The sequence below is a fragment of the Choristoneura fumiferana genome, chromosome 23, assembly GCF_025370935.1.
Source record: "Choristoneura fumiferana chromosome 23, NRCan_CFum_1, whole genome shotgun sequence".
NCBI classification, from domain to species: domain Eukaryota; kingdom Metazoa; phylum Arthropoda; class Insecta; order Lepidoptera; family Tortricidae; genus Choristoneura; species Choristoneura fumiferana.
The window spans coordinates 4483641-4495189 of record NC_133494.1 but is presented as its reverse complement, the minus strand read 5'-3'; the positions used below and the strand labels follow the sequence as shown (position 1 = coordinate 4495189).

General features: G+C 44.4%; 1 protein-coding gene across 1 annotated transcript; it reads right to left on the bottom strand.

Annotated features, from left to right (window-relative positions):
- Window positions 1–1481: 1481 nt before the first annotated feature.
- Window positions 1482–11458, bottom strand: l(2)10685 (5-methylcytosine rRNA methyltransferase l(2)10685). Its single transcript, XM_074106083.1, has 10 exons — window positions 11276–11458; window positions 11009–11195; window positions 10483–10726; window positions 10056–10234; window positions 9705–9833; window positions 9078–9261; window positions 4511–4631; window positions 3971–4095; window positions 3005–3142; window positions 1482–2237 (listed from the first exon to the last, which is right to left on the bottom strand). Exons 1-10 carry the CDS (start codon window positions 11363–11365, stop codon window positions 2090–2092), a joined length of 1545 nt encoding a protein of 514 aa, XP_073962184.1. The 5' UTR covers window positions 11366–11458; the 3' UTR covers window positions 1482–2089.
- Window positions 11459–11549: the final 91 nt, after the last annotated feature.

Genomic DNA, 11549 nt, shown 5'->3' with positions numbered 1-11549 from the left:
AAATACAATAAGATAGTCTTGAATCATGTTAGTTGTGGCATACACTGCCAACTTAAGGGTTAAATCTTTAAGTTGGCTCATTTTACTTAAAGGAGACATTCCTTTATTTTTAAAAAGAAACAAAACTGCACAAAGATTTTCTAAAACTCGCTTGCCTCGCCCGGGACTCGAACCAACTAAAATTAAAAAAAAAACACTCGCTATTTTATTGTACTAATCGATAGGATTATTATCCAGGATAATATTTCCCTAACAAACATTTGGTCTTACTCTCGTCTGTCGTACAAGATAACCATGAAGAATACCTATTTAGTACTCAAGTTCTTTAATGAACATTACCTAGTACTTACTGTTCACTTTCAACAAGTAAAAGACACGTTACAGTTCTCTCATCTCTGTAACATTGAAAGACTGATAATAATAATATAATTTTTCAACAAGATGGTGCACCTGCCCACAATAGGAGAATTTCCAGGGCTTACTTCAATGAAAATTTAAATGTCTGGATAGGTACAAACGGGACGATTAGATGGCCTGCAAGAAGTCCAGCAAGTCTGCAGAATAGGTATTCTTAATGGATATCTTGTACGACAGACGAGAGTAAGACCAAATGTTTGTTAGAGAAATTTTATCCTGGATAAATCCTATCGATTAGTATAATAAAATAGCGAGTATTTGTTTTTTCAATTTTAGCTGGTTCGAGTCCCGGGCGAGACAAGCGAGTTTTAGAAAATCTTTAAATGCAGTTTTGTTTCTTTTTAAAAATAAAGGAATGTCTCCTTTAAGGAAAATGAGCCAACTTAAGGATTTAAGGTAGTTTCCCTCCAGGGCCCGACTTACTTTTCCACACTGTATGTGGAAGTTTAATGGCAGTGATAATTAATTTTATAATTTCTATCTTTTTTGTGGCATTATTTGTATCGTGTAAGACTTTTTACTTAACAGTAAGTTAGTTTGTTATTATTTTCATGAAACAAGCACGTACGTCGACTTATAGAATTAAAACAATAACATTATTTACAATCTAAGTTACAACTCATGTATTTCTGGATAGGCAACTTAAAAAAATATTTATTGAAATAAATCGATGTTTACTATAATAAAGTTGTTTGATTTGTCCTGTGTACACACATACTTATTTTATATGTCAATTATTTACCGCTGATGTCATTTACCTATTTGTTGTTTTAAGGAAAAAATAATTATAAGGAAGTAAGCTATAAATAAACTAAGAAAATAACGTGTAGTAAACTGTACCATGACTGCGTCATTTTATTACAGTAACACATGATTTTCAGCACGTATCAATAGAATGATCTAATTGCTATGTCTACATTTTGCTGGGCAATGAATCAAAACGCTGTTTAGTCTAGGCGTCATAGTTATTCGTGTATTATATAACGCGGATCACGAGCTTTACGTCATAATTATGTAAACGAGCAGTGGGTTTAACCAATGAATCATAAATAAAAGGAGAGATGTCTGCACAACATTTTTTTATTTCCTATTTCATATACACGATCGATATATAAAACATGAACATATAACATATTAAACTAGTGATCTAGTGTTCGAGAGAAATAGTTTAAGATTGACTAATGTAGCATAAAGTCTTAAATAATGCAGACAATTAGAAGTATAAGCATGGCACGACCAGTGTTACATAAGATTCTGGACATTTTGTGTTTTCCTGGCAGCGTGTTTAAAAAATATTGTAAAGACTCCGTTTTAAGACTTGCTCCACTTCCCCACGTATAAGACAGCTACGTCTGTACGACACATGTGTTTTCATGTAGAAATCAAAACATTAGTGTCACACAGACCCAACTATCAGAAACACAAAACAAAATGCTAACGCCGAAACGCTGCACGAGTTCATTCAGCAACACCTGAATTGATCAATTATCCATTTTAAATCTTGTGATACCATCAAGTTTCATTATACCTTTTTTTTCATTCAAATGTATAATTTTTCTATGTATCGAAAATGTGTAATGTTTTTCTCTCTCAAGTCAAGCTTCGCTTTTAAGAGTCTTCCTTCGCAACTTTTGGTGGATAGCTTAAAATCTACAGTTCTGAGCATACCTACCTATTTGACCCTAACGAGCCTGGCGATATACGAAGGACCGAAGTTAGCTTCGATGGTGGGGACGACGAGTTGCCCATAGCGAGGCGCGGCGCCGCCCGCGCACAGCGATAGCGTGCTGGACAAGCCTGCTAGTGGGCCGCTGAGGTCTCTGTAACAACCGAGAGATGGCACTTTAGTCAATATTCTACTGCCGACATGAGGGTTGGTCGTGCGTGAAACATATCTAAAATTTAGGAATCATCAATTGATAAAATAGCTACAGGGAAAAATAAATGGATCCACTGCAGTAAGATATACACCTTGGCAAGGTTTCTTTTTAAATAAATAAATTAATATCATGGGACACTGACACCAATTAACGGTCAATTGGTGTCAAGTGTCCCATGATATTGACCCAGTCCCAAACTAAGCAAAGCTTGTACTATGGATACTGGCAACGGATAAATAAACTTATGTAGATAAATACATACTTTTAAATACATATTAAAGACCCGAGAACAAACACTCGTATTATTCATACAAATATCTACCTCGGCCGGGAAACGAACCCGGGATCTCAAGCTTCGTAGTCAGGTTCCTAACCACTTGGCCATCCGGTCGTTTAAACGAAGAATTCTCATCTCCGGCATATACACACTGCTGGCCGCAGCCCTTTAGTGCAGTTTGGGAACTTCACAAAAACTATTAAATTGATTGAAAAAAAAAACGAAATCAAAACGTTTATTCTGTAAGTAGGCCACAAAGGTTACATGTCACTCTTTTATACTACCAGCGCTCTCGGAAAGACCAAGACATTGCCAAGAAGAACGCGCACTTTGAATCAAAATTCCGACGCTTGTTTACAGGTTGTGTTCCCGAATCCTAGAATTGGAAGATACCTTGTATAGGATGTTTAAATCAATTAGATAAACTCACTTGACAGTGGCCACGATGTTGTTCGTTTCGAAGGCGTGTTTGAGCGCCATGTGCACGACGCCGTCGTTCTGGACGGGGCTGAGCGAACACGTGGAGTACACCACCGCGCCGCCCACGCGGACCAGTTGCAGCGCGTTACTGGACAAATGGGAGTTGTTATTACCGCTGTGGCAATGCACCTAAAGCGGCAATACGGTATTTGACTATTTTGTATATGTTTTATAAATTAAAACTACACAATTCCTGTTATCGAATAGAAAAACAATTTTAAAGCTACCTTTACAAATAACAAAGTTATAAAGGTTTGAAATGCAAGATTAGACAGAAAAGACATACTGGCATGTGACGTCACACGCCAGTACCGCCATACTTGCTGCATAGAGAAAAGCGTTTGAGAAAGAGACAGGTATATAGATTTTTCAAAAAATCACTATAAACCAATTTTCAACCGATTTAAATTTTCTCTTTGCTAAACACTATCTGTTTATCTATATTTTCATAATAATATTAAGATATGGCAAAATCAGGAGTTGTCAAATACCGTATTATACTGAAAAGTGTAAAGAACACGGTAGTCGGCCGCATTCGGCGAGCGACAGCTGCCACCGCCTTAATATGGCCGCCGCAGTAGACGGACAGACTAATGTAAAGACGACGGTCGTTCGCCGAAGTAGTTTGAAACAAGTTCGGCGACCGTATTAGGTGAACGACGCAGTGTAATTGCCGCTTAAGGCTGCGTATCCACTAGAGATGTGCGTGGACGTGTTGCGAGGAATGTGTTTGTCATGAAGCAATAGAAATTTTCATTTAAGTACCTATCTTCGAACAGCAACAGATCTAGTGTAACCCTGCAAAGACCTATTTTATTTTTTATTTTTGGTACAAGTTAAATGAGTCAAAATGTTGGAAACGTCCTAATGCTACTGGCATTTGACTGGCACCGTGTAAACCTGGGCTGACACTCACGCGAGCAGCTGCGACTGCAGCTCGGGTATGCGCAGGCGCTCCTTGATGCGGTCGGGCCGGAATATGTTGTTCTCGTCCTCGTTCATCGAATGTCTGTCTGTTGTGCACGGCACGTCCACTAGCACCTGAACAAAATAAACAATTCGTCATCTTGTCTTGTCGTTTTTCTCTTAAATCCATGCAATACGTTATTTGACTATTTTTTATTTATTTTATTAATTAAAATTTGACATTGCTATCAAACAAAAAAAACAATTTTATACTACCTTTACATATGAAAGAGTTATAAAGGTTTGAACTCGAGATTAGACAGAGAAAGAAATACTAGTATGTGACGTTAATAATAAATAGGACATGCTAAACGCAAGAGTTGTCAAATACCGCATTAAAAAAATCTCGAAAAATATTTACTAGAATGTTCAGCCAAAAAAATCGATCAGTTTTTTCAAATATTTTGGAATCATTTCAAGACGCCTTGTATAGTTTGGAAGCTACAAATAAAATGACAATGTTGGTCCTTCGAACCGGATAAGCTCTTACCTTATCGAAACCGACGTCGTCGACGAAGTCGCGTCCGTCGCACGTGGACAGCACGACGCGCTCGCGCCACAGGTTGCTCGTCTCGAAGTCGATCAGGTAGTCGCGGAATATGCGGCCCATTCTGTTGACGAGTGTGCTGGTCAAGCGTATTTCTAGGCTTCAATCAATAATATCAAAGGTTTATAGTCTATTCGCGTTAAGAAAATAGTGACTCATCAGTGCAACTGCAGACTAAAGCCGTATTCATACTGGGGTTCAAAATAAAACTATTTATTTCATAAAAGCAGTCTTATATTACACATTATTTTCAAATATAAATATTACGTAATTATTTAAAAAAAAATCAAAATCGTCAGAAGTTTCATTCACATCCATACTATCCATACTAATATTATAAATGCGAAAGTAACTCTGTCTGTCTGTCTGTCTGTCTGTCTGTCTGTCTGTCTGTCTGTTACGCTTTCACGCAAAAACCGCTGAACCGATTTGGATGAAATTTGGTACAGAGATAGAAAAGACCATGGGAAAGAACATAGGCTATCTTTTATCGCGAAAAAAAGGCTTTAAGGGGTTGAAATAGGGGTGAAAGTTTATATGGTGGAAGTTCGTCGCTGTTGGAAATAAAACCATGAAACTTGGCATTTAGGCACTTAATAAGAAATAAGTCGGTATGTGTTTTAGCTTTTTTGAAAATTCGACCTGTGAGGGGATGAAATAGGGGATGAAAGCTCATATGGAAGGTCGTCATTATCGAGATAAATCCATGTTTCCTTATGAAACTTGGTATTTGGGCACGTGATAAGAGATAAATAATTGTTCGAGCGTTTTTTTTAATTCTTCTTCTTCTTAAAACCGGTTAAAATCGACTCGAACTCGCGCGTCAAGGGTCCGTGCATAGGTATTTATGAATATCAAGTGTTAGCAGAGCCAAGCTCATAAGCAAAATGTACGCAATGTGGGGTCATTTTACATGGCTTATTAACATAGACAGTCAGACATGAAAAATTATGATTTTCAGATTTTTCTTACTTATTTTGCTATAAAGGAATAAAATTTGCTATAAGAGCTTCCTTTATACAAAATTTCAAGTTTTCTAGGACAGCCGAAAGTACCCTATAACTTTTTTTGAGTTTAGGTTTTAATTTCAACTCGATAAATACTCCGCACGTTTACGGGATAAAGGGTCTTGACAGACAGACGGACGGACGGACAGCAAAGTCATCCTATAAGAGTTCCATTTTTTCCTTTTGAGGTACGGAACCCTAAAAAACATTTGTTCCGGCTCTTTTCAAATTTCGTCATTTTTCATACCTACTTGAAAATATGGGGATGAAAGTTCGTAAGGAATTCCAAACAAATTTACTATAAGTATAGAAATATGTGTAGCAATGCTTAGTAAGAATGCCGTCTTAATTATAATCCTACCCTCCTAACTTACAATACATACAAGACGTAAGATGTCAAGAGCTCACTATAAAGAATTAGTCCTTTTGTGTTGGCAGGGTAGAATACTTATGTTTTACCAAAGAATGGAAGAACAAAAAAAATAGTTTAGATATAAAGCAATGTATTAAAATAGGTTATTTTCAGTAAACCGTAGAAGTTTCTATGTGCTATTATTGGCAGAATAGGTACCCTAAATAAATTAAATACTTTCCAAAGTTACTATTCCACGCGGACGAAGTCGCGGGCAAAAGCTAGTTTATAATAAAAGAATTCTGTTCTGCGAGTTCCATAATATCGTCTAAGTCCCACATGTTTTTTTCTTCACTGACCACGTGCTCCAGGCATTTCTTCCATTTGTAAGTCTATTGTTACTATTCCGTCGTAAAACAGCTTTTTCTACGTCTTTAAGTTTTAAATGTGGAGTTATTGACAGCAATATATTTTTATATTTGAGCCCAAACCAACTCTTTTGGATTGAGTTTACAATGGTACGATGGTAGGCGGAGGATGTCAATTCCATTTGCTTTGGCGGTTTCGTCAACTAATATGAACAGGTGAGGTATCCATTTTTAAAATTGACAAAAGACACGTCTGTACTGTCTGAAGGGCTTACTTCAAATGGTCAATGTGAACAAGGTTTTCTAATTTACTATGTTCTAATTGGTCAAGGGGCGTGGCTAAGCTGAGTGACAACGATGAGTCACTATTTTCTTAACGCGAATGGACTATAGTAAGAAAATCGATGCTAAATGCTGTTCAATTGAACAGAATCGAAAAATTTACAAAAGCGAGGTTTTTGTATATACCAAACAAGGGAAAGATGCGTGCAAGGAATTTGTTGCAATATACTCAGTCACTAGTGTTGCGGCCAGTGGCGCTCCCGCCTCACCGCACCTCGCTCGCTTATTTGTAAAGAGCCCACTACACGCCCTTGCTATGCATCCTCGCCCCGCTCAGTTACCTCGCACATCTTTGGTCGAAACAGTCACAACCACATCTTCGTGCTGCTCAGCTACCACGTACATCTCCGGTGGAAACGCACACACACACGCACGCACACAGGTCCAGCACGCGCTCGCCGGGCCGCAGCACAGGGCGGCGCGCTCACCTGTTGCCGCGGGACAGCGACGCGTCGTTACACACGAGCACAGCGGGCAGCAGCGTCTGCAGCGCGGCCAGCGCCTTGCCGCCCGGCGCCGCGCACAGGTCCAGCACGCGCTCGCCGGGCCGCAGCACAGGGCGGCGCGCTCACCTGTTGCCGCGGGACAGCGACGCGTCGTTACACACGAGCACAGCGGGCAGCAGCGTCTGCAGCGCGGCCAGCGCCTTGCCGCCCGGCGCCGCGCACAGGTCCAGCACGCGCTCGCCGGGCCGCAGCACAGGGCGGCGCGCTCACCTGTTGCCGCGGGACAGCGACGCGTCGTTACACACGAGCACAGCGGGCAGCAGCGTCTGCAGCGCGGCCAGCGCCTTGCCGCCCGGCGCCGCGCACAGGTCCAGCACGCGCTCGCCGGGCCGCAGCACAGGGCGGCGCGCTCACCTGTTGCCGCGGGACAGCGACGCGTCGTTACACACGAGCACAGCGGGCAGCAGCGTCTGCAGCGCGGCCAGCGCCTTGCCGCCCGGCGCCGCGCACAGGTCCAGCACGCGCTCGCCGGGCCGCAGCACAGGGCGGCGCGCTCACCTGTTGCCGCGGGACAGCGACGCGTCGTTACACACGAGCACAGCGGGCAGCAGCGTCTGCAGCGCGGCCAGCGCCTTGCCGCCCGGCGCCGCGCACAGGTCCAGCACGCGCTCGCCGGGCCGCAGCACAGGGCGGCGCGCTCACCTGTTGCCGCGGGACAGCGACGCGTCGTTACACACGAGCACAGCGGGCAGCAGCGTCTGCAGCGCGGCCAGCGCCTTGCCGCCCGGCGCCGCGCACAGGTCCAGCACGCGCTCGCCGGGCCGCAGCACAGGGCGGCGCGCTCACCTGTTGCCGCGGGACAGCGACGCGTCGTTACACACGAGCACAGCGGGCAGCAGCGTCTGCAGCGCGGCCAGCGCCTTGCCGCCCGGCGCCGCGCACAGGTCCAGCACGCGCTCGCCGGGCCGCAGCACAGGCGGCGCGCTCACCTGTTGCCGCGGGACAGCGACGCGTCGTTACACACGAGCACAGCGGGCAGCAGCGTCTGCAGCGCGGCAGCGCCTTGCCGCCCGGCGCCGCGCACAGGTCCAGCACGCGCTCGCCGGGCCGCAGCACAGGGCGGCGCGCTCACCTGTTGCCGCGGGACAGCGACGCGTCGTTACACACGAGCACAGCGGGCAGCAGCGTCTGCAGCGCGGCCAGCGCCTTGCCGCCCGGCGCCGCGCACAGGTCCAGCACGCGCTCGCCGGGCCGCAGCACAGGGCGGCGCGCTCACCTGTTGCCGCGGGACAGCGACGCGTCGTTACACACGAGCACAGCGGGCAGCAGCGTCTGCAGCGCGGCCAGCGCCTTGCCGCCCGGCGCCGCGCACAGGTCCAGCACGCGCTCGCCGGGCCGCAGCACAGGGCGGCGCGCTCACCTGTTGCCGCGGGACAGCGACGCGTCGTTACACACGAGCACAGCGGGCAGCAGCGTCTGCAGCGCGGCCAGCGCCTTGCCGCCCGGCGCCGCGCACAGGTCCAGCACGCGCTCGCCGGGCCGCAGCACAGGGCGGCGCGCTCACCTGTTGCCGCGGGACAGCGACGCGTCGTTACACACGAGCACAGCGGGCAGCAGCGTCTGCAGCGCGGCCAGCGCCTTGCCGCCCGGCGCCGCGCACAGGTCCAGCACGCGCTCGCCGGGCCGCAGCACAGGGCGGCGCGCTCACCTGTTGCCGCGGGACAGCGACGCGTCGTTACACACGAGCACAGCGGGCAGCAGCGTCTGCAGCGCGGCCAGCGCCTTGCCGCCCGGCGCCGCGCACAGGTCCAGCACGCGCTCGCCGGGCCGCAGCACAGGGCGGCGCGCTCACCTGTTGCCGCGGACAGCGACGCGTCGTTACACACGAGCACAGCGGGCAGCAGCGTCTGCAGCGCGGCCAGCGCCTTGCCGCCCGGCGCCGCGCACAGGTCCAGCACGCGCTCGCCGGGCCGCAGCACAGGGCGGCGCGCTCACCTGTTGCCGCGGGACAGCGACGCGTCGTTACACACGAGCACAGCGGGCAGCAGCGTCTGCAGCGCGGCCAGCGCCTTGCCGCCCGGCGCCGCGCACAGGTCCAGCACGCGCTCGCCGGGCCGCAGGCACAGCGCCAGCACGCTCGCCACGCTGCCGCAGTCCATTGGGTAGTAGTTGAATACCTCTGAAACGTTGCTTTATTACTGACTGACTTTGAAACAATAAATACAATAAAAATCAGCAGCAAATAGGGTAGGGATAAGGTGAGCAAGGAAATTCTTTTAGTTCATTAATAAAAAATCGGTCAAGTGCGAGTGCGAGCGACTCGCGCATGAAGGGTTCCGCACCTCCGTACAATGTTTTAAAACAAATAGTTCAGTAATAAAATTTTGTTAAAAAAATCTAATACAAGCTTTTATGTTAAGTGAGGAAAGTTTATTGACTTTTCAGTTTCATTTATTATTAAATTATCAAAGCAAAAAAGTATGTAAATTAATATTAATCAAATAAGTTTGAAAATCTTCTTTCAAACGTTTTTTCGAAACAAAGATTGATAAGGAAAACTTATCAATCTAAAGACAAACACATGCAAAATTAGAGAAAATGAAAACTCTTGCACATACTTACTGGTTTTGCACCTCTTTGGTTCAGGGAACATGGTCCAGTCGCTGCCCATTTCATATGTATAAACTTTTAAGTGTTCAGGAAACGTAAATTCTGTCTCTGGTTCTATTACTAGAGGGAAATCTTTGTCTTCTGGAATAAGAAAAGAAAAAGATGCTTTCGATAACAAACATTTTTATTTTTGCTATGCAAATCAGTTGTGATGGACGAGTTTGGATAAATTTTGGCATGTAAATAGATCTCTGGAATAACAGTTACTTTTTACCCCAATATTCCCACGGAGTCTGAATTTTCGTATACATGACCATAATGTTTTTTTGGGAATTTCCTATAAAATCTATTACAAAAACTTACTGGTTAAATAAGAGTAGTGCAGTGACTCTGGTACCCAGTCATCCATGCCCTTCAGCTGTGTGGCTGGCAGGTACTGGTACAGAGCCTCTGATGTGAGCCCCATGGATGGGTCCACAATGCGCGAGGTGTCTATCTGGGCCTCCGCTAGAGACTGCTCCAAGGTAATGCTTGTTGATTTCCTAAAGAATTTGAAATGAAAATATACAAAACAAATTTAATTTTATGCAAAATTTCCATGCAGGTGTTTAATTCTTAATATTTTAAGATTAGCCCATATATCTTGACGGGTCATAAAATAAAGTGGAAAGGGAGTTAAATTATGCTCCCTTGTAAAAAATTCTTCAATAAACAAAAATGACAACAAAAAACAGGTAAAGGTGTGTTCATTGTTACAATTAGACATACATGTATTTGCCTTTCTACCCACCCTCTATCCACTTTCTTTTCCTCTTCACTGCTTCGAAGAGTAACATCACGTAACTCTAGTTTCTCTGGAACACCATCCTTCTGTGAGTACACATTGGATATTTCATCAGACTGCAGCTTAGTTGTGTATTGTTCTAGTCTGCTATTAGTGTGTGAGTGTTGTGTATCCACGGGTGATGGTGTGGGTGGATACTGCTTGTGGAACTCTTGCTGTACAGACATCAAGGTTTTTAGGCAGTGTGCACCTGCAAATGAGAAAAAAATATTATGTAGATATCAAATGTTCAAGTTATATATAAATTATTTTGTATTTATTTACAAATTTTTATCTGTCCTTTTGTTTGATTGTACGTAGGAGTTAATAACTATGAGAAGAAAAAAATTCTCTAAAACTAGCGTCAGCGTCGACATACCTTTGCCCATTTGGAGAATTCGTCAGTATGGAAAACATCATCATAATGAAAAACTAGAATAAAGTGATAAGAGAAGAAAAAGGAATAGTTATGCACTAAATGATTTCAGTTTACCTCTTTTAGTGAGATACTCGACCGTTTCCTCGGCGTCGCCGTAGTTATTTACGACTGCGACGTACTTGGAGCGCCGCAACATCGCCTCTTTCATGGGCTTCCATTTGTCACCGAAAACCGACCCGTAGAACTCGTCAAAGTGGTTCTGAGCCTTGTACTTTGCACTAGTTTTCTTTTTTAATTTAGCCTGCAAGACAAAATAAAGTAATTATTCATGATAACGCTCGTTAGATTTCCAAAAAGAGTGAACAAGGACATATATGTTACCCAGTGTGTTTTTGATTTAAATCTAATTTGTAAGGCTAGAAATGAACTGTTGTACATGTTTTTGCATACATTTATAACGGATAACATCATAAATAACTAACAGAAATAAATCAAAACAACGTTTTAGGTTATAACTTGCAACTATGTTTTTGACACTGACAGTTGACACTGACATTTCATTATTCATTAAAAAAGTTCATTAATTAAAAAAAATATGCAAAAAACACCGTTGAAGCAACAGTTTTTAAAGCTGAAAAACACTTGTTATGTCAAA